Source organism: Oncorhynchus clarkii, chromosome 2 (assembly GCF_045791955.1).
Source record: "Oncorhynchus clarkii lewisi isolate Uvic-CL-2024 chromosome 2, UVic_Ocla_1.0, whole genome shotgun sequence".
In the NCBI taxonomy this organism is placed as follows: Eukaryota; Metazoa; Chordata; class Actinopteri; order Salmoniformes; family Salmonidae; genus Oncorhynchus; species Oncorhynchus clarkii.
In genome coordinates this window covers 96,442,574-96,466,630 of record NC_092148.1, presented here as the reverse complement: position 1 = coordinate 96,466,630, position 24,057 = coordinate 96,442,574, and the positions used below count along the sequence as shown (strand labels likewise).

The 24,057-nt window shown below is 44.6% G+C and overlaps 1 protein-coding gene across 1 annotated transcript; it reads right to left on the bottom strand.

The window, feature by feature from the left end:
* Positions 1-17,583: 17,583 nt before the first annotated feature.
* On the bottom strand, positions 17,584-23,804 carry LOC139383336 (immunoglobulin superfamily containing leucine-rich repeat protein 2-like). The gene is made up of 3 exons (XM_071127843.1): positions 23,787-23,804; positions 20,099-20,344; positions 17,584-19,482 (listed from the first exon to the last, which is right to left on the bottom strand). Exons 2-3 carry the CDS (start codon positions 20,333-20,335, stop codon positions 17,584-17,586), a joined length of 2,136 nt encoding a protein of 711 aa, XP_070983944.1. The 5' UTR covers positions 20,336-20,344; positions 23,787-23,804.
* Between the last annotated feature and the right edge of the window lie 253 nt (positions 23,805-24,057).

Below are 24,057 nucleotides of genomic sequence, written 5' to 3'. Positions count from 1 at the left end.
CTCAGTGCCGAGCTACCCCTCAGTGCCCTCTGTCCCGAGCTGTCCCTCTGTCCCGAGCTGCCCCTCTGTCCCGAGCTGCCATTAAGGAGGGTCGCCTATCTAGGGACGCTAAGGAGGTGGACTAAGACTATTATGGAGTGGGGTCCACGTCCAGCGCCAGAGCCGCCACCGCGGACAGATGCCCACCCACACCCTCCCCTATAGGTTTAGGTTGTGCGTCCGGAGTCCGTACCTTGGAGGGGGGGGGGGGGGTACTGTCACGTTCTGACCATCGTTCGTGTGTGTTTTCCTTGTTTTAGTGTTGGTCAGGACGTGAGCTGGGTGGGCATTCTATGTTGGATGTCTTGTTTGTCTATTTCTATGTCTGGCCTGATATGGTTCTCAATCAGAGGCAGGTGTTAGTCATTGTCTCTGATTGGGAACCATATTTAGGTAGCCTGGGTTTCACTGTGTGTTTGTGGGTGATTGTCCTTAGTGTTCCTGTCTCTGTGTTTGTTGTCACCAGATAGGCTGTATAGGTTTTCACATTCCGTTTGTTGTTTTTGTATTGTTCGTGTTTCGTCTTTATTAAAGATGTATCGAATCAACCACGCTGCATTTTGGTCCGACTCTCTTTCAACCGAAAACTGTAACAACAACACAACACAAACAAATGTACAGTCAATAACACAAAAGAAAAGAAACATAGAAAGATCTATGTACAATGTGTGCAAATGTAGAAGAGTGGGGAGGTAAGGAAATAAATAGGCCCTAGAGGCGAAAATAATTACAATTTAGCATTAACACGAGTGATAGATGTGCAGATGATCAAATCAAATGTTATTGGTCATATTCACATGGTTGGCAGATGTTAGTGCGAGTGTAGCGAAATGCTTGTGCTTCTAGTTCCGACAATGCAGTAATAACCAACGAGTAATCATACCTAACAATTCCACAACTACTACCTCATACACACAAGTGTACAGGAATGATTAAGAATATGTACATACAAAAATACATGAATGAGTGATGGTACAGAACAGCATAGGCAAGATGCAGTAGATGGTATAGAGTACAGTATATACAAATGAGATGAATAATGTAGGATATGTAAACATTATATAAAGTGGCATTGTTTAAAGTGGCTAGTGATACATTTATTACATAAATTTTTCATTATTAAAGTGGCTAGAGATGAGTCAGCATGTTGGCAGCAGCCACTCAATGTTAATGATGGCTGTTAAACAGTCTGATGGCCTTGAGATAGAAGCTGTTTTTCAGTCTCTCTGTCCCTGCTTTGATGCACCTGTACTGACCTCGCCTTCTGGATGATAGAAGGGTGAACAGGCAGTGGCTCGGGTGGTTGTCGTCCTTGATTATCTTTATGGCCTTCCTGTGACATCAGGTGGTGTAGGTGTCCTGGAGGGCAGGTAGTTTTCCCCCGGTGATGCGTTGTGCAGACCTCACTACCCTCTGGAGAGCCGGTTGCGGGCGGTGCAGTTGCCGTACCAGGCGGTGATACACCCCGACAGGATGCTCTCGATTGTACACCTGTTGAAGTGTGTGTGCTTTTGGTGAAAAGCCGAATTTCTTCAGCCTCCTGAGGTTGAAGAGGCGATGCTGCGCCTTCTTCACCACACTGCCTGTGTGGGGAATGTAGTGCTCCTGAAGCCCAGGCTGCGGCAGTGAGTGGATAAGGGGAATGTAGTGCTCCTGAAACCCAGGCTGTGGCAGTGAGTGGATAAGGGGAATGTAGTGCTCCTGAAGCCCAGGCTGTGGCAGTGAGTGGATAAGGGGAATGTAGTGCTCCTGAAGCCCAGGCTGTGGCAGTGAGTGGATAAGGGGAATGTAGTGCTCCTGAAGCCCAGGCTGTGGCAGTAAGTGGATAAGGGGAATGTAGTGCTCCTGAAGCCCAGGCTGTGGCAGTGAGTGGATAAGGGGAATGTAGTGCTCCTGAAGCCCAGGCTGCGGCAGTGAGTGGATAAGGGGAATGTAGTGCTCCTGAAGCCCAGGCTGCGGCAGTGAGTGGATAAGGGGAATGTAGTGCTCCTGAAGCCCAGGCTGTGGCAGTGAGTGGATAAGGGGAATGTAGTGCTCCTGAAGCCCAGGCTGCGGCAGTGAGTGGATAAGGGGAATGTAGTGCTCCTGAAGCCCAGGCTGCGGCAGTGAGTGTTGAGTTTAGTCAAAAGCAGCTCTATATTATGATGATGCACAAAAGGTATATTATTATATCTATAAATAAATTAAAAATACATTATTTGTTAAAATCACTTTGTCTGCTAAATGTAATAGCATAGCATGTATTTACAATTTAGAACCCAGTCTAAATAACCAACTCTTATCCCACAATGCATTTGTTCTCGATATAGCTCTTTCATATCAGTAAGAAAAATGTCTACAAATGTGAAGGAAAGAAAAACATTTTGTTATTTGCCTAGAATACAAAACAAGCTTCAGGTGCGCTTGATTACATACAGGCCAAAGCCCAAAATCATTAACCCTATATAAAACCCTGTTTTCACATTTAATGCACAGCAGTTTAAAGATATACAACCGCCAAGTTGAATGCCTCCGGAGTGGCGGAGCTGGGACTGCATCACAGTGCTTTAGGCGTCACTACAGACCTTATTTGATCCCAGGATCAAAAAGTTGAAAAACATTGTGCTGAACCAATGACAGGAATCTGAGGATGCAAACATGTTGTTAGATCATTTATTAATTTCACGTACATAAAATCATATAAAAAATCTTGAAAGGTCGGGAGATATTTGTACATCGTTGGGACAGTAACTCACAAAAACTCACGATGCATAAAAATACAGGACACTCAAATCCACCTGATGCTCTTTAAAGTGTCAGTTGATGATACTGTAGAAACGGATCATTTATGCTTTCACCAAAAAATACAATTCCTTTCAATTTCACTGGGTCTTTACATCACATTTCGACATTAAGAACAATATCTAAATTCCTATAGAATAGGCCTACGCTAAAAAAACACACGAAGGAAATAAGTAAGTATAATAAGTCATCTGTGTGACATGCCATGGACATGTTCAGATTCATTAGATGTTAAATAAGTCACATGTCAAAGCCCTCACATTACATTAAACAACATCAGTTGACAGTGAACCGGGAACATGCCTTGACTACATAACGTGATGTTCCCTCTTTGATCATCACAGCACAATGGAAGTAACAGTTGATAAGCACTGTGCTGGCGAGCATCGTGTCCTGTTGAGGTGAAGCTTACATTTAAAGGCTAGAATACACGTTGCATAAAGGGGACAATTCAATGTCTTCTGCTTTTTACAAGTTATGAGGTCTGTTTGAACTGTCGAACAGCTGTGCTTCCAGTAGTCTATTGTTACTGTAAGAGGAATGTTGTACGTTTTATATACAATGCATTCAGAAAGTATTCAGACCCCTTGAATTTTTCCACATTTTGTTACATTACAACATTATTCTAAAATTGAGTAAACTGTTTTTTTTTTACCATAATCAATCTACACACAATACCCCATAATGACAAAACACAAACAGGTTTTTTGACATTTTTGAAAATCAAAAAAAAAAAATGTAAAACTGAAATATCACATTTACAGTGCCTTGCGAAAGTATTTGGCCCCCTTGAACTTTGCGACCTTTTGCCACATTACAGGCTTCAAACATAAAGATGTAAAACTGTATTTTTTTGTGAAGAATCAACAACAAGTGGGACACAATCATGAAGTGGAACGACATTTATTGGATATTTCAAACTTTTTTAACAAATCAAAAACTGAAAAATTGGGCGTGCAAAATTATTCAGACCCCTTAAGTTAATACTTTGTAGCGCCACCTTTTGCTGCGATTACAGCTGTAAGTCGCTTGGGGTATGTCTCTATCAGTTTTGCACATCGAGAGACTGAATTTTTTTCCCATTCCTCCTTGCAAAACAGCTCGAGCTCAGTGAGGTTGGATGGAGAGCATTTGTGAACAGCAGTTTTCAGTTCTTTCCACAGATTCTCGATTGGATTCAGGTCTGGACTTTGACTTGGTCATTCTAACACCTGGATATGTTTATTTTTTAACCATTCCATTGTAGATTTTGCTTTATGTTTTGGATCACTGTCTTGTTGGAAGACAAATCTCCGTCCCAGTCTCAGGTCTTTTGCAGACTCCATCAGGTTTTCTTCCAGAATGGTCCTGTATTTGGCTCCATCCATCTTCCCATCAATTTTAACCATCTTCCCTGTCCCTGCTGAAGAAAAGCAGGCCCAAACCATGATACTGCCACCACCATCTTTGACAGTGGGGATGGTGTGTTCAGGGTGATGAGCTGTGTTGCTTTTACGCCAAACATAACGTTTTGCATTGTTGCCAAAAAATTCAATTTTGGTTTCATCTGACCAGAGCACCTTCTTCCACATGTTTGGTGTGTCTCCCAGGTGGCTTGTGGCAAACTTTAAACGACACTTTTTATAGATATCTTTAAGAAATGGCTTTCTTCTTGCCACTCTTCCATAAAGGCCAGATTTGTGCAATATACGACTGATTGTTGTCCTATGGACAGAGTCTCCCACCTCAGCTGTAGATCTCTGCAGTTCATCCAGAGTGGTCATGGGCCTCTTGGCTGCATCTCTGATCAGTCTTCTCCTTGTATGAGCTGAAAGTTTAGAGGGACGGCCAGGTCTTGGTAGATTTGCAGTGGTCTGATACTCCTTCCATTTCAATATTATCGCTTGCACAGTGCTCCTTGGGATGTTTAAAGCTTGGGAAATCTTTTTGTATCCAAATCCGGCTTTAAACTTCTTCACAACAGTATCTCGGACCTGCCTGGTGTGTTCGTGTTCTTCATGATGCTCTCTGCGCTTTTAACGGACCTCTGAGACTATCACAGTGTAGGTGCATTTATACGGAGACTTGATTACACACAGGTGGATTGTATTTATCATCATTAGTCATTTAGGTCAACATTGGATCATTCAGAGATCCTCACTGAACTTTTGGAGAGAGTTTGCTGCACTGAAAGTAAAGGGGCTGAATAATTTTACACGCCCAATTTTTCAGTTTTTGATTTGTTAAAAAAGTTTGAAATATCCAATAAATGTCGTTCCACTTCATGATTGTGTCCCACTTGTTGTTGATTCTTCACAAAAAAAATACAGTTTTATATCTTTATGTTTGAAGCCTGAAATGTGGCAAAAGGTCGCAAAGTTCAAGGGGGCCGAATACTTTCGCAAGGCACTGTATATAAGTATTCAGACCCTTTACTCAGTACTTTGTTGAAGCACCTTTGGCAGTGATTACAGCCTCGATTCTTCTTGGGTATGACGCTGCAAGCTTGGCACACCTGTATTTGGGGAGTTTCTGTCATTCCTCTCTGCAGATCCTCTCAAAATCTGTCACGTTGGATGGGGAGCGTTGCTGCACAGCCTTTTTCAGATGTCGATCGTGTTCAAGTCTGGGCTCTGACTGGGCCACTCAAGGACCTTCAGAGACTTGTCCTGATGCCACTCCTGAGTAGTCTTGACTGTGTGCTTAGGGTCATCGTCCTGTTGGAAGGTGAATCTTTGCCCCAGTTTGAGGTTGTGAGCGCTCTGGAGCAGGTTCTCCGCAAGGGTCTCTCTGACTTTGCTCCATTAATCTTTGCCTCAATCCTGACTAGTCTCCCAGTCCCTGCTGCCACCACCATGCTTCACTGTAGGGATGGTGCCAGATTTCCTCCAGATGTGATGCTTGGCATTCAGGTCAAAGAGTTTAATCTTGGTTTCATCAAACCACAGAATCTTGTTTCTCATGGTCTGAGAGTCTTTCGGTGCCTTTTGGCAAACTCCTAGAGGGCTGTCAGGTGCAGTTTATTGAGGAATGGCTTCCGTCTGGCCACTCTGCCATAAAGGCCTGATTGGTGGAGTACTGCAGAGGTGGTTGTCCTTCTGGAAGGTTCTCCTATCTCCACAGAGGAACTCTAGAGGTCTGTCAGAGTGACCATCAGGTTCTTGGCCACCTCCCTCACCAAGGCTTTTCTCCACCAATTGCTCAGTTTGGCCGGGCGTCCAGCTCTAGGAAGAGGCATGGTGGTTCGAAACTTCTTCCATTTAAGAATGATGGAGGCCACTGTGTTCTTGGGGACCTTCAATGCTGCAGAAATGTTTTGGTACCCTTCCCCAGATTTTTGCCTCAACACAATCCTGTCTCTGAGTTCTACAGACAATTATTTCGACCTCATGGCTTAGCTTTTGCTCTGACATGCACTGTGAACTGTGGGACCTTATATAGACAGGTGTGTGCCTTTCCAAATAATGTCCAATCCACTTCATTTACCACAGGTGGACTCCAATCAAGTTGTAGAAACATCTCAAGGATGATCAATGGAAACAGGATGCACCTGAGCTCAATTAAGAGTCTCATAGCAAAGTGTCTGAATGCTTACAGTGCATTCGGAAAGTATTCAAACCCCTCAACTTTTTCCTCATTCATCTACACATAATACCCCATAATGACAAAGCGAAAACATATATATGTAAAATATATATATATATATTTTTACTTCACAGGAGAGCTATTTGAATGTTAATCAAAATGTGTTTTTGGGCAGAAATGCCTTCTGGAACATGTGAACTTGCATATGCCTTAATAACAAACTTGCATTTAAATTTGAATAAAATTGTTCAATTATGAGCCTAGTTGGTTTAGCCACGAAAAAGTGAGTAACCTTTCCAGTAGCTATGATTGGCTGAGATAATGAGTGGCTGGACATGCCGAGATGAGTTCGGATTGGTCTACCATGTAGCGCGCTTCTGCCTATAATTTGAACTGGTCAGTATGTGTATGTAATCCTTTCTAACGGAGCTTTGTGAAAGATATCAGGTTCATGATGTCACTGCGCCAACTGTCGATAGAACTGTTGCTCTCCACTTTCTTGAGGACCGAGTTTTGAAATCAGGGGAATTAGAGTATGATAGCTAAAGAGATGGAGAAAACACCTGTCTCCGGATAACATCTTCAAACTAAGGGCAACCATGGCATCCGTGACAGAGAGGGCGAGGAGTCCATCCATGTATACGGGCAAAATAGTCTAGCTAGCTACATTTTCCATTTTCAGATATTACACTGTGACGGCCCTGAATTATTTTGAGCCGTCTCAGTGCTTCTCCTTCCAATAGGGTGCTTTCCCTTTAATTCCCAATTAAATAGCCAGCATCAGCTGGGCAAAAGTGGCGTTTTGTGATGGAGACGTGACTGAGGATGTGTTCCCGAAGCTTCTCTATTCCGGTTGTTTTGTTGCTGTTAAACGTGTGTTTTGTAGCCTGAGAGTTTACCCAGGATCGGATCCACTCTTTGCGTCCGTGGACTACTCCTCTCTATTCTTCGTGGCCTTTCTCCGCTGGAGATCTGTTGGCGGATTGGATTGTCTGACTGACCGACTGACTACCACCTTTTTTGTATACGGTATTTCATTTGTTTTGATATGATGTATACGGTGATGATTTATGTAGTTAGATGTAGTTGAGGAATTAGTAAGAGCAGATACGCTTTAAAGTTCTGTGGTAAAATGGTTATATTGATTGTATAATTTAATACTGGGTTTACGCTACACGGAATGAACGGACCAACATTGCGTGACCAAAGTCACTTGAGTTCACTGAACTCCTTTACCGGGCGGGACTCTTTTTAGGCCCGAGGTACAGGACATTTCTGGAGGAACCAGAACTCATTGTATTATATTATTATGTGTGTGTAATCCATTGATGTTGCTAATACAACCCACGCAAAATAATAGTTGTTTTTGAAGTTCTTTCAATGTTTTAAGGGTTTATGAAAAGTTGATTTCCCTTCTGACGTTTACATAAGTCCTTTGTATGGTGTAGACTTGACGGACCAGATGGGACTCATTCCCTCCCAAACAACAAAAGGAGAAACCAATGTTTTCTCTGGTAGGCACAACCTACCTGGCACCCCTATAAAAAAATAACCTCAAGTCAAAACCGTTACATAAAAAATGGCACCCCAGATGGGACTCGAACCCACAATCCCTGGCTTAGAAGAACTCCTTGCCACATTGAGGAATGTGTTGCATGGGACAGCTCGAGACTGGTGGGATGTGGCACGTCTCACCACTACCTCCTGGGCTGACTTTGAGGCCAAGTTTTCCTCTGCATTTCTGTCTGAGGACTACACAGATGAGTTGGCAGACAGAGTCAGGAATCGAGTACAAAGAGAGAAAGAGAGTATCCGTGACTTTGCATACGGTTACCACTCCCTGTGCAGAAGGTGGAAACCTGGCATTGAGGAGGAAGAGGTCATTAAATTGATTTTGAAGAACATCAACCCACTACTAGCCAGTCAACTCCGAGAACGAGTCACCACTGTCGATGGACTGGTTCGCTTGGGACAGCAGTTTGAGAGGGACAGAGAATGCCAACAGCAATATGACCAAAGAAAGAAACAGACACCCAAACAGTTACCCAAGACAGACCATCAACAACAGCCAGAGTCTCAAGCCATGACCCCTCTCATGTTCTGTTGGAGATGTAGCCAAAAGGGACATTCTTCAGATACATGTCCAAGACCGTATCAAGAAAACCCTTCCAGAAACCACAAATCACAACAGGCCAACACACCTAACTCTCTTCGCAGGAATGACCATCCTTCTCTGGGTGCTTTAACCAGAGCTGAAATCCCAAGAGTCACTGCCTACGCCCCCCCATCGACATCCCCTTCCTTTCAGTTCATACCGCACCAACTGGTGTTACCCCTGTCCATAGGCCCATGGACAGGAAGAGCCATCCTGGACACCGGGTCATCCTACACACTGCTCAATGAGAAACTGTGGAAGGAGGTTAAAGGTCCGCAATACAACTTGAAGCCGTGGACAGAAGGTCCACTCTATCTGGCTGATGGTGAGGCTAAACGACCACTTGGATGGAGTGAGGTAGAGTTCCGCCTGTGTAACCGCTCCTATATGATTCCTTCAGTTATCCTACAAACCAAGAACCTTGCTTTTCCTGTCGTGTTGGGAATTGATTTCATGTACTTCAGTGGTGTCCAGATTGATATCGCACACAATTGCTACTGGTTTCCATACAATCCGAGCAAGAAGCATTTCTTCCAATCAGAAGCTACGAAGTTACATGATTGGGGTTCAAATGTGGCAGTCTTCTCTGCCGTTGCTCCGTTACCACTAACCCTTGATAATCCTTCTGACGATCTCCTTTTACAGGCTGTAAGAAGAGCTCAGCTGGAACATCCAGAGGAGTTAAGGCTGTTGGAACAGCTGCAGAATAATGCTGATGTATGTACTTCAAGGCTAGGACGCACCGGCCTCCTGAAGCACAAAATATTCCTTACACAGGAAATGCCGATCAAGCAAAAGCCATATCGTTTGTCCCCAGCGAAGCTAATCATCCAAAAGGGACTCATTAATGATATGTTAACACAAGATATAATAGAACGTTCCTCCTCTCCTTGGGCTGCTCCTGTTGTCCTCATCCCAAAAAAGACTGGTGGTCTTAGATTTTGTGTGGACTATAGGAAGACCAACAATGTTTCCCAGACTGATGCCTATCCTTTTCCTACCATCCACGAGATCCTGGAGTCATTGTCGGGCGCTGTTGTGTTCACTACCCTTGACCTCAATAGTGGTTATTGGCAAGTTGAGATGGACCAGGAAAGCAAGGACAAGACTGCTTTTGTCTGTGCTGAGGGCTTGTTTTCCTTTAAGGTGATGCCTTTTGGATTAAAGAATGCACCTGCCACTTTCCAAAGACTGATGGAGATTGCGTTAGGTGAGCTCAAAGGGAAGATCTGTTTCGTCTACCTGGACGATATAATTATCTACTCCCAGAACAGAGAACAACACTTTCAAGATCTTCAAGCAGTGTTGGACAAGCTAAGAGAAGCTGGTCTGACCGTGAATATGAAGAAGAGCAACTTCTGCCAAACTTCCCTGAAGTTCCTTGGCCATATTGTGTCTTTCGACGGCATTCATGTGGATCCTGAAAAGACCAAGGCGGTACAAGATTTTCCTGTGCCAACCACACTCAAGGCCCTTCAACGGTTCCTTGGGATGGCTGGATGGTACCATCGGTTTGTGTCGAACTTCTCCCAGGTGGCAGAACCCCTCAACGCGTTGAAGCGAAAAGGAGTGAAATTCCTATGGACGGCAGAGTGCCAGACATCCTTTGAAACCCTGAAACGACACCTCGTCACACCTCCCATTTTAGGTCATCCCAACTTTGATTCCCCTTTTGTTGTTTACACTGATGCAAGTGATGTTGGACTTGGTGCTGTCCTAGTCCAACAGACTGGACTTGGCACTGAAGAAGTGCTAGCGTTCGCCAGTCGGACATTGAATGGAGCAGAACGGAACTACTCCACAACCGAGCAAGAGTGCCTTGCAGTTGTCTGGGCTTTGGAAAAGTGGAGGTACTACCTGGAGGGAAGACACTTCACTGTGGTCACTGACCATTCCTCCCTTGTGTGGGTGTTCAAGACCAACAAACCAAGCACCAGACTCATAAGATGGGCTCTACGGTTGCAAGAGTTCACCTTTGCAGTAGAATACAGGAAAGGAAAATACAACACTGTTCCAGATGCCTTATCCAGAGCTCCTGCTTGTGGCAACGGTGGCCCGCATCTTACATGTGCTACTGTCCTGTCAAGCAGTCGAGACTCGCCCAAAGCAGACTTTCCCATCTCTGATGAGACCATATAGAAAGCCCAACAGGATGATCCAGAAGTACAGGCTTTGTACCAGACTATCCTGGAAGATGGAGAAAAGATGGTCAATCCTACCACAAAGCTGACCATCCTGGAAGACAAAGTCTACCGTGTTGTACAACTACCACACAGAACCCTCTACCAATTGTACATACCTGAAACTCTACGCCTACAACTGCTTCAACATTTCCATGAAGACCCATTAGCTGGTCATTTGGGCAGGTTCAAAACCTACAAGCGGTTGCAAGCGTTACTGTACTGGCCACATCTGAGCATGGATGTGAAGTCACACATCCGAAACTGTCAGGTTTGTCAAATGTACAAACCAGAAGGTAGAAAGCCTGCTGGCAAGTTGCAGCAAACGGTGGTTACCCGACCTTGGGAAATGCTAGGAGTGGATTTGATGGGTCCATTTCCTAGAAGCTCCAATCAGAATGTGTACATGCTTGTGTTTGTTGATTATTATTCAAAGTGGGTGGAACTCTTTTCCCTGCGTCAGGCCACAGCAAGGACCGTCTCTAACATCCTTACGAAAGAGATCCTGACTCGCTGGGGAGTGCCTGATTACATCCTGTCTGATCGAGGTTCCCAATTTGTCTCTGATCTCTTTGAGGAGACCTGCCAAAGATGGAACCTGAGACAGAAGTTGACCACGGCCTATCACCCACAGACCAATCTCACTGAGAGAGTAAATCGAACCTTGAATACAATGATTGCTTCCTATGTAGGGATCCAGCACAAACACTGGGACAAGCACCTTCACGAGTTTCGATTTGCCCTGAATTCTGCTGTGCAAGAGTCCACTGGAGTCACACCTGCAGAGCTGAACCTAAGTCGTCCCCTCCGAGGACCCTTGGATATGGTGCTACAGCCCCAGCAGATTACTCCAGACGCTGCTTGCTATGACCAGGTAGTCCATCTCCATGACTTGAGAGCTCTTGTCTCAAAGAACATGACCCAGGCTCGACTCAAGCAGAAGAGAAATTATGATAAGAACAGACGAGACATACAGTTTCAGCTTCGTGATCGGGTGTGGCTTCGCTCTCATCCTTACTCGAAAGCTGAACAATTCTTCTCTGCCAAGCTCGCTCCTAAATGGCAAGGACCATATAGGATTGTGGAGCAGATGGGCCCTTTGAACTACCGAGTGGTGAAAGAGGACACAGGTGAAGATATGCGCGTTGTCCATGTCTCACGCCTTAAGGCCTGTTACCCCTCGGCTGAGGAATTGGAGGCGATTGAGCGCCGCAAGATCTTGGATATCTTTGAAGAGGAAAGTGAGGAGACTTTTCTCGGATTCCCAGACCCAGAAGTCTCACACCTTAAGGCCTGTGACCCCTCAGCTGAGGAGCGTGAGCTCCAAAAAGTCATGAGAATTTTTGTAGAGGAAAGTGATGAGGAGACCTTTCTCGGTTACCCCGACCAAGATGTGCCTTCCAGGGCAATGGTCGGCTTTTTCCAGGGGAGGGGGTGTGTGACGGCCCTGAATTATTTTGAGCCGTCTCAGTGCTTCTCCTTCCAATAGGGTGCTTTCCCTTTAATTCCCAATTAAATAGCCAGCATCAGCTGGGCAAAAGTGGCGTTTTGTGATGGAGACGTGACTGAGGATGTGTTCCCGAAGCTTCTCTATTCCGGTTGTTTTGTTGCTGTTAAACGTGTGTTTTGTAGCCTGAGAGTTTACCCAGGATCGGATCCACTCTTTGCGTCCGTGGACTACTCCTCTCTATTCTTCGTGGCCTTTCTCCGCTGGAGATCTGTTGGCGGATTGGATTGTCTGACTGACCGACTGACTACCATCTTTTTTGTATACGGTATTTCATTTGTTTTGATATGATGTATACGGTGATGATTTATGTAGTTAGATGTAGTTGAGGAATTAGTAAGAGCAGATACGCTTTAAAGTTCTGTGGTAAAATGGTTATATTGATTGTATAATTTAATACTGGGTTTACGCTACACGGAATGAACGGACCAACATTGCGTGACCAAAGTCACTTGAGTTCACTGAACTCCTTTACCAGGCGGGACTCTTTTTAGGCCCGAGGTACAGGACATTTCTGGAGGAACCAGAACTCATTGTATTATATTATTATGTGTGTGTAATCCATTGATGTTGCTAATACAACCCACGCAAAAGAATAGTTGTTTTTGAAGTTCTTTCAATGTTTTAAGGGTTTATGAAAAGTTGATTTCCCTTCTGACGTTTACATAAGTCCTTTGTATGGTGTAGACTTGACGGACCAGATGGGACTCATTCCCTCCCAAACAACAAAAGGAGAAACCAATGTTTTCTCTGGTAGGCACAACCTACCTGGCACCCCTATAAAAAAATAACCTCAAGTCAAAACCGTTACAACACGTTTCTAATTTTGTCAGAAAGTCATTTTCATTTCAAGTTAAAGTGTACTGTTAGCTAGCTAGCTAACATTAGCGCCGCTCCTAGTGGCCGGGGACTTTAATGCAGGCAAACTTAAATCAGTTTTAACACATTTTTACCAGCATGTCACATGTGCAACCAGAAAAAAGAAATCCTAGACCACCTTTACTCCACACACAGAGATGCATACAAAGCTCTCCCTGCCCTCCATTTTGCAAATCTGACCATAATTATATCCTCCTGATTCCTGCTTACAAGCAAAAACTAAAGCAGGAAGTACCAGTGACTTGCTCAATGCAGAAGTGGTCAGATGACGCTGATGCTACACTAGAGGACTGTTTGGCTAGCACAGACAGGAATATGTTCCGGGATTCATCCAATGGCATTGAGGAGTATACCACATCAGTCACCGGTTTCATCAATAAGTGCATCGATGACGTTGTCACCACATTGATCGTACATACATATCACAACCAGAAGCCATGGATTGCAGGCAACATCCGCATCGAGATAAAGGCTAAAGGTGCCGCTTTCAAGGAGCGGGAGAGTAATCCGGATGCTTATAAGAAATCCCGCTATGCCCTCAGACAAACCATCAAACAAGCAGTGTCAATGCAGGATTAAGATTGAATCCTATTACACCGGTCCTGATGCTCGTCAGATGGGGCAGGTCTTGAAAACTATTACGGACTACAAAGGGAAACCCAGACACGAGCTTCCCAGTGACGTGAGCCTACCAGATGAGCTAAATGACTTTCATGCTCGCTCCGAGGCAAGAAACATTGAAGCATGCATGAGAGCACCAGCTGTTCTGGATGACTGTGTGACAACGCTCTCGGTAGACGATATGAACAAAACCTTTAAACAGGTCAATATTCACAAAGCAGCTGGGCCAGACTGATTACCAGGACGTTTACACAAAGCATGTACTGACCAACTGTCAAGTGTCTTCACTGATATTTTCAACCTCTCCCTGACTGAGTCTGTAATACCTACATGTTTCAAGCAGACCACCATAGTCCCTGTGCCCAAGGAAGTGAAGGTAACCTGCCTACATGATTCCCGCCCCGTGGCACTCACGTCGGTAGCCATGAAGTGCTTTGAAAGGCTGGTCATGGCTCACATCAACAGCATCCTTCCGGACACCCTAGACCCACTCCAATTCGCATACCGCCCCAACAGATCCACAGATGACACAATCTCAATCACACTCCACACTGCCCTTTCACACCTGGACAAAAGGAACACCTATGTGAGAATGCTGTTCATTGACTTCAGCTCAGCGTTCAACACCATAGTGCCCACAAAGCTCATCACTAAGCTAAGGACTGTGGGACTAAACACCTCCCTCTGCAACTGTATCCTGGACTTCCTGACGGGCCGCCCCCAGGTGGTAAGAGTAGGCAACAACACGTCTGCCACGCTGATCCTTAACATTGGGGCCCCTCAGGGGTGTGTACTTAGTCCACTCCTATATTCCCTGTTCACCCACGACTGCGTGGCCAAACATGACTCCAACACCATCATTAAGTTTTCTGACGACACAAGAGTGGTAGGCCTGATCACCGACAACGATGAGACAGCCTATTGGGAGGAGGTCAGAGAACTGGCAGTGTGGTGCCAGGAGAACAACCTCTCCCTCAATGTGAGCAAGACTAAGGAGCTGATCGTGGACTACAGGAAAAGGAGGGCCGAACAGGCCACCATTAACATCGATGGGGCTGTAGTGGAGCGGGTCGAGAGTTTCCAGTTACTTGGTGTCCACATCACCAACAAACTATCATGGTCCTAACATTCCAAGACAGTTATGAAGAGGGCACAACAAAACCTTTTCCCCCTCAGGAGATTGAAAAGATTTGGCATGCAAAAGATTCTACAGCTGCACCATTGAGAGCATCCTGACCGGTTGCATCACCGCCTGGTATGGTAACTGCTCGGCATCTGACCGTAAGGCGCTACAGAGGGTAATGCGAATGTCCCAGTACATCACTGGGGCCAAGTTAACTGCAATCTAGGACCTATATAATAGGCGGTGTCAGAGGGAAGCCCATAAAATTGTCAGAGAATGTTTTCTCTGTTATCGCACGGCAAACGGTACGGTAGCACCAAGTCTAGGACCAAAAGGCTCCTCAACAGCTTCTACCCCCAAGTAGAAGATTCATAAAATTCAATTCATAAAATTGCCACCGGACTATTTACATTGACCCCCTCTCCCTTTTGTACACTGCTGCTATTCGCTGTTTGTTTGTTTGTTTGTTGCCATTGCATAGTCACTTCGCCCCCAACTACATGTACAGATTACCGCAAATAGCCTGTACCCCCGCACACTGACTCGGTACCGGTGCCCCCTGTATATAGCCTCGTTATTGTTATTCTGTTACTTTTTATTATTACTTTTTATTTTAGTCTACTTGGTAAATGTTTTCTTCTTCTTGAACTGCACTGTTGGTTAAGGGCTTGTAAGTAAGCATTCTACAGTAAAGTCTACACATGTTGTATTCGGTGCATGTGACAAATTATGTCTGATTTGATTTGGGTCGCTAGCTAATGTTATGTGTATGATCTGTGTAATAATATTACCTGTATCTCAGGGCCATTATAGCCTAATGTTAGCTAGGTAACATTGAACCTGGTTGGTTAGCTACCCGCAGATTCATGCAGGGTAGTAACGTTATGAGTTGGGATTATGGTTCATTGTTTAGCTAGCTAGCTAAACAAAAGACTCCTCTATGCAAGTAACCATTTCATAGACTGTTCATGATGTCACTGCGCCAACTGTCGATAGACGTAGCTGGTAATTTGCTCTGGCTATCTACTCCGATTTCAGAGCCTCTTGTCTGAGTGTGGATAACTGACAGATTTATGAACGCTCAACACCTATTGACTATGGCCTTTGGCAAAAGTTAGTAATTAAATTGTTGCCAGCAGCACAGTTTCAGTCACCAACACTCTGGATAAAACAGCCTACCCAGCTCTCCTAGGGTGAGTAAAATGGTCAGAGTGAGCTGTTCTCTCATTTGTGTCTGAAAGTAGCCAGCAAGATAGCCAACATTAGTCTGTTAGCTTGAGTGCTTGACTGCTGTTGTTACGTCAGAACACTCAGATCAACCCTACTCCTCGGCCAGAGTGTCCAGCTCTGAACGCTCCGACAGTGAAACACTCTGAATTTACGAACGGACAATCTGACAACGCTGAGATTACAAATGCCCAGAAAACACTCTGGCACTCCAGATTAAATTTATTAACACACCCGTAGTATTTACCAGCCTTTAGTCTTGAAATCTTTGGTTGTTTAGAACATTGCCTCACATGTGAATCCTTAAAGAGTTGGGTGGGGCTAAAGCTTAAGAGGGTGTGAACGATGTTGAATGGGTGTAGACAAAGAAGAGGTCTCCAGTAGGTGTCCCAAAATGTTCAAGGGCTATTTTCTCAAAAGTGATTTCCCATTGCTCCTCAACTGTAGTGTACGATATACTATTTTCTAGCTCTGAGTCTCTACTTTTATCCAGTATGAAAAACACAATTTCAAATTTTGCTACATAAGACCGAATCGAGCCGGTCAGTCACATTTTAACATAAGTATTCAGACCCTTTGCTATGAGACTCGAAATTCAGCTCAGGTGCATCCTGTTTCCATTGTTCATCCTTGAGATGTTTCTACAACTTGATTGGAGTCCATCTGTGGTAAATGCAATTGATTGAACATGATTTCGAAAGGCGCACCTGTCTATATAAGGTCCCACAGTTGACAGCGCATGTCAGAGAAAAAAACAATCCATGAGTTAGAAGGAATTGTCCATAGAGCTCAGAGACAGGATTGTGTCAAGGCACATATCTAGGGAAGGGTAACAAAACCTTTCTGCAGTATTGAAGGTCCCCAAGAATGCAGTGTTACTAATCTATCGGGGGAGAAGGAACCGGACCAGGAACCCAATGGTCACTCTGACAGAGCTCCAGAGGTCCTCTGTGGAGATGGGAGAACCATCCAGTTTGTCAAAAGGCACCTAAAGAATGGTCAGACCATCAGAAATCAGAAAAATATACTCTGGTCTGATGAAACCCAGATTTAACTCTTTAGCCTGAATGCCAATGTTCCGTCCGGAGGAAACCTGGCACCATACCTACAATGAAGCATGGTGGTGGCAGCATCGTGCTGTGGGGATTTTTTTCAGCGACAGGGACTGGGAGACTAATCAGGATCGAAGGAAAGATGAACAGAGCAAAGTAAAGAGAAGTCCTGATGAAAAACTGAGGCTCCAGAGTGCTCAGGAACTCAGACTGGGGTGAAGGTTCACCTTCCAAAAGGACAATGACCCTCAGCACATTGGTGGCTTTGGGACAAGTCTCTTCTTTGGGGTATAACAGGTTACCACTTACTTTCTGAGGTAAAATGAGCTATCCACCTTCATCAGGGCTATCATTTCTACGTGAAATAATGATCTGTGAGTTACCTGCTTTAAAATGTAGTTGAAAGTAACTATTTTACAATCTCTCTCTCCTCTGATAGCATCACACGGCTCTGCTCAGCGACTCAGCTCTTTGTAGTTACCGTTTCCATCCTCAGAGATATTCACCGCCTCGGCGCCCAATGGTAATCTATTGCTGTACTCCGAACCCACCTCAAATTTTAATGTAGAACCCGGCATAGACTCGGTAACCACACTCCCATCCACCTCCTCCCCGTCCTGTCCGTCCTCCCCCTCTCCTCCTATCTCACTTGGGTTAGAATTATTCTCTGACTCTACAAACGACGCCTGGGGGTCGAAATCACCTCCAACCATATGTTTGTCCATTTGATCTGGGTTCTTCTGCGCTGCCTTCATGATCAGTTTGTAAGTCTTTCCCTGGTACTTGTTTAAGAGATGACAGCAGGTTGCTCCCAGCAGAGGGACTGTAGCCAGCACCAACAGGAAGGTACTAACCATCACTATGATCAACAGAGAAGGAATTTTCATCCTGGTTGTGAAGACAACCTGGACCTGACAGTCCTGCCCTCCGTAGGTCAGACACAGGGTGTAGTTAGTGCCTGGTTGTAGGCCCTGGAACTTATAGGTGTTGATCCCTTCCTCTATCCGGGACCACTGCACCACAGAGTGTCCGTTACCAGTGTTAAAACACAGATAGAGCATGTCCAGAGGGGTTTTGGTTGAGCCTTGATAGAGGCTAAAAGGCTCTTTGTCGACGGTCTCTAGGTTCTCATTGTGGCTGAGGTGAAGGTTGTTCTTACTGTTTGGGAGCTGGAGAGGGTTGAGCTGCACTTTGGCCTCCGTCTCGGATACCTCCAACGCGATGACACCTAAATCAAATGTATATTGTTTCAGCTGGTCCAGACTGAGGTTGAATGCGTGATTGGAGATGTACTGAGTGCCATCGCTGATGCCACACTTCCTGGTAAACGGAAGCTCCTCTGAGCCCTCACCAGCCTGCACTGAGCCATCAGCGTGTTTAACAGACGACCCAGTTGGATCGTTCTTGGTCTTCTCAGAGTCGGACTTGGGCCAGTTGATGATGTTGTTGGTCATTTTAGGCCCCGGCTTGTTTCCACCAGACGGACGGAGGATCTTATCTGCTGTGGTGTCCAGCATGGAGTTAATGGCTTGTTTCTTGGTGCCTGCCACCACTACCTTCACTGTGCTGTCTGCTTTACCGAGGTCGTTGACAGCTGAGCAGCTGTAGTTCCCATCCTCCTTCTTGCTCATACGGGGGATGATCATAGTGCCGTTCTGGAAGACCAAGAACCGGCCGTTGGTGCTTTTATCATTGATGGGCGAGTCACTATTCATGCTGACCACAGAGGGCAAACTGAATGTGAACTTCTGGTTCCCTGCATTCACCACCTCCCAGCTGACCTCTGGTTTGGGGTTGCCCTTGGTCTCACAGTTGAGAATCACCATAAAGCCCTCGTATAGCTCAGTGTTGTCCAGGTTTGGCTGGTAGGTGATGGACACTGACGGGGCCTTGCAGTCCAGCTTGGGCATTTTGGTCACCAGGACCCCTTGCAGATGCTCTGGGGCCTCGCAGACGATAGAGTCCTGCTCCGGGACCGAGATCTTAGACTCCGTGATCCAGTCTCTCAGCCACTCCAGACTGCAGGAGCAGGTGAAGGGGTTGTTGTAGATCTGAAGGTGAGACATGGAGCTCAGAGAGCTGAAGGTCCCCTGAACTATAGTAGTGAACCTGTTGTTGTTGATCCTCAGGGACCTCAGGTCTTTGAGAGTCGAGAAGGAATATTTAGGGAGGTTGATCATCTCGTTGTTGTTCATCTTGAGCAGCTGAAGGGAGGTGAGGTTGGCCAGGTCTTCCCAGGGGAAGCTGATGATCTTATTGTAGCTGACGTCCAGGTTTCTCAGCTGGATCAGCAGTGCCAAGGTGTCCCTCTCTATGGTCACGATCTCATTGTGGGCCAGCCATAGGGAGGTCACCTGAAGAAGAATACTTTATTAATATCTATTTTGCTGTACCCAGCCCGGCCCATCCCATGTAATATAATCATATAATATATGCCAGTGACTTGCAGTCATGCTTTCAGACAGTTTTCATATGGCTGGCTCCAGTGTGAATCAAACCCACAATCATGGTTTTGCAAGAACCATGATCTGCAAACTGAACCCCACAGGACCATATTCACACACACACCTGGGTGGCGTTAGGACCATATTCACAAACACACCTGGGTGACGTTAGGACCATATTCACACACACCTGGGTGACGTTAGGAACATATTCACACACACCTGGGTGACGTTAGGACCATATTCACAAACACACCTGGGTGACATTAGGACCATATTCACGCACACACCTGGGTGATGTTAGGACCATATTCACACACACACCTGGGTGACGTTAGGACCATATTCACACACACACCTGGGTGACGTTAGGACCATATTCACACACACACCTGGGTGACGTTAGGACCATATTCACACACACACCTGGGTGACGTTAGGACCATATTCACACACACACCTGGGTGACGTTAGGACCATATTCACACACACACCTGGGTGACGTTAGGACCATATTCACACACACCTGGGTGACGTTAATAAAGCTCTTGGCCTTCAGGAGTTTGATCTTGTTGGCAGAGAGAGAGAGAGTGGTGACGTTGAAGGGGAGGCCTACAGGAACTAATAGCAGGTCTTTGTAGGCACAGTCAGCGAAATGGTGGGCGTATTTATCCAGACAGCTACAGGTATCTGGACAACACTGGGCCAGACCCAACACAGAGTTCCATACAGCCAGGACACAGACCAGCCGCCACGACGCCATATTCACCACCTGAGAACACACAGATAAGATGTTAATTAACAATTCATGAGATTATTTTCTGCTAATCTATACAGATCTTTAAAATACAAAACCCATACATCATGATGTTCTACACAGAAATAATCCTTATGATAATGCATTGAGACATCCTGTGCATCACATCATGACACTACATCACTACACTATATCAATACATCACTACATCACTACACTAAATCAGGACATCACTACATTACATCACTACATCAATAAACTACATCCCTACTTCACTACATCATGACACATCAATACATCACTACACTACATCACTACACTACATCACTACACTAAATCATGACATCACCACATTACATCAAAAATCTACATCACTACTTCACCACATCATGACACATCAATACATCACTACACTACATCACTACACTACATCACTACACTAAATCACGACACTAAATCACTACATCACAACACCACATCAGTACAGTACATCACATTACATCACTACATCACATTACATCACTACACCACAACAGTACATCATTACAGTATAGCACTACACTGTATCGCTTCATCACTACACTACATCACTGCATCATCACATTACATCACTACACTACACTACATCACTACATCACATCACTACACCACAACAGTACATCATTACAGTACAGCACTACATCGCTTCATCACTACACTACATCACTGCATCATCACATCACATTACATCACTACACTACACTACATCACTACACTACATCCCTACATTACTACAGTATATCCTTACATAACTACACTACATAACAAAACATCACCACATTACTACACAACATCACTTCCTTACATCACTACACTACATCCCTACAATATATCATGATAACACTACACTATATCACAACATTACATCACTACATCACTGCACTACAACACTACACTATATCACTACATTACTACACTAGACCCCTGCACTATATCATTACAGTACATCACTACACTACATCCCTACACTATATCACAATAACACTACACTATATCACAACATTACTACACAACATCACTTCCTTACATCACTACACTACATTACTACACTAGACCCCTGCACTATATCATTACATCACAACACTACATCACTACACTATATCACAACATTACATCACTACATCACTGCACTACGCCACTACACTATATCACTACATTACATCACTACATCACTGCACTACGACACTACACTATATCACAACATTACATCACTACATCACTGCACTACGACACTACACTATATCACTACATTACATCACTACACTATATCACTACATTACATCACTACACTATATCACTACATTACATCACTACACTATATCACAACATTACATCACTACATCACTGCACTACGCCACTACACTTTATCACTACATTACATCACTACATCACTGCACTACGACACTACACTATATCACAACATTACATCACTATATCACTGCACTACGACACTACACTATATCACTACATTACATCACTACACTATATCACTACATTACATCACTACACTATATCACTACATTACATCACTACACTATATCACTACATTACATCACTACACTACATCACTAAATTACATCACCACACTATATCACTACATTACATCACTACACTATATCACTACATTACATCACTACATCATTACATTACATCACTACACTACATCACTACATCACATCACCACACAATATCACAACATTACATCACTACGTCACTACACTACAGCACTACATTACATTACTGCATCACATCACTACATCACTACATTACATCACTACATTACATCACATCACTACATCACATCACTACACTATATCACTACATTACATCACTACACTACATCACATCACTACATCGCCAAACATCACTACACTGCAATAGACCAGGGCTGTGTCTCAGAGAGGTTATAGGGATTACTGCAGTAGACCAGGGCTGTGTCTCCTAGAGGTTATAGGGATTACTGCAGTAGACCAGGGCTGTGTCTCAGAGAGGTTATAGGGATTACTGCAGTAGACCAGGGCTGTGTCTCAGAGAGGTTATAGGGATTACTGCAGTAGACCAGGGTTGTGTCTCAGAGAGGTTATAGGGATTACTGCAGTAGACCAGGGCTAGGTTGTGTCTCAGAGAGGTTATAGGGATTACTGCAGTAGACCAGGGCTGTGTCTCCTAGAGGTTATAGGGATTACTGCAGTAGACCAGGGCTGTGTCTCAGAGAGGTTATAGGGATTACTGCAGTAGACCAGGGCTGTGTCTCAGAGAGGTTATAGGGATTACTGCAGTAGACCAGGGCTGTGTCTCAGAGAGTTTATAGGGATTACTGCAGTAGACCAGGGCTAGGCTGTGTCTCAGAGAGGTTATAGGGATTACTGCAGTAGACCAGGGCTTGGCTGTCTCTAGGATAGGTTATAGGGATTACTGCAGTAGACCAGGGTTTGGCTGTCTCTAGGAGAGGTTATAGGGATTACTGCAGTAGACCAGGGCTGTGTCTCAGAGATGGCATAGGGATTACTACAGTAGACCAGGGCTAGGCTGTGTCTCAGAGAGGGCATAGGGATTACTGCAGTAGACCAGGGCTAGGCTGTGCAGATCTCATACAAATACACTTAAACTAAGGACTTTAAGAAAAGGTTTAAATGTTCAATCTGTTTTAACCTGTAATGAAAAGGTTCAACGTGTTCAATCTGTTTTATCGTAATGTTATCTTATTGGTTTCGGGCAACCAACTTCCCGTGTTCAGGCAAATTCATACAGCTACAATTTCACAAAGCTTCCAAATTAACTGGGCAAGACCAATATATAAGTGCCTTTGAACGGGGTATGGTAGTAGGTGCCAGGTGCAGAGGTGTGTCAAGAACTGCAACACTGCTGGGTTTTTCACACTCAACTGTTTCCCGTGTGTATTAATTGCAGGAATGGTCCGCCACCCAAAGGACACCCAGCCAACTTGACACAACATTGTGAAGCATTGGAGTCAACATGGGCCAGCATCCCTGTGGAATGCTTTCTAAACCTTGTAGAGTCTATGCCCGAAGAATTGAGGCTGTTCCGAGTGCAAAAGGGGGTGCAATTCAATATTAGGAAGGTGTTCCAAATGTTTTGTACATTTTGTGTATATTTTCGTTGTCATTTTGCCGTCCGAAGTATAACCTCACAAACTGCACTTATTTCTGAACAAAGAACACTAGTGTTCAAATAAAGAATACAGTAGTTTTGAGGTTGTTTTTTTTTCATGCTGAGAAATGCAACATTAATTAAACATGGAATGGATCTATGGTTAAAGTCTGATAATGCATCAATCTAATCCTATTTGTCCACATTACTACCGAATAAACATCATATTGGGGTCATAATGCATGTGTGTATATATATATATTTACATCATTATCTCCAGTTTACTTTCTGATTTCAATCAACTTACCTCTCTGAAATTAAAATTCCCAATGCTTGCAGTTTTCCTAACAGGGCACTATCTGGATTATATCTTCTTTATAACATAAATTAGTGGTCAAAACAAGTAACGTCCTCTGTAGTAGATCCTTTTACGTGTCTTTTCTCCACGCTGATAACGTAGACGGCGGAGGATGATACGGTGCGATCCGAGCCAGTCCCTCTCGCGACTGACAGAGGACGAACGGTCCACTGCGCGCTCCTGCCGTTAGTCACAGCGATGGTAGAGTTTGTGATCGCGC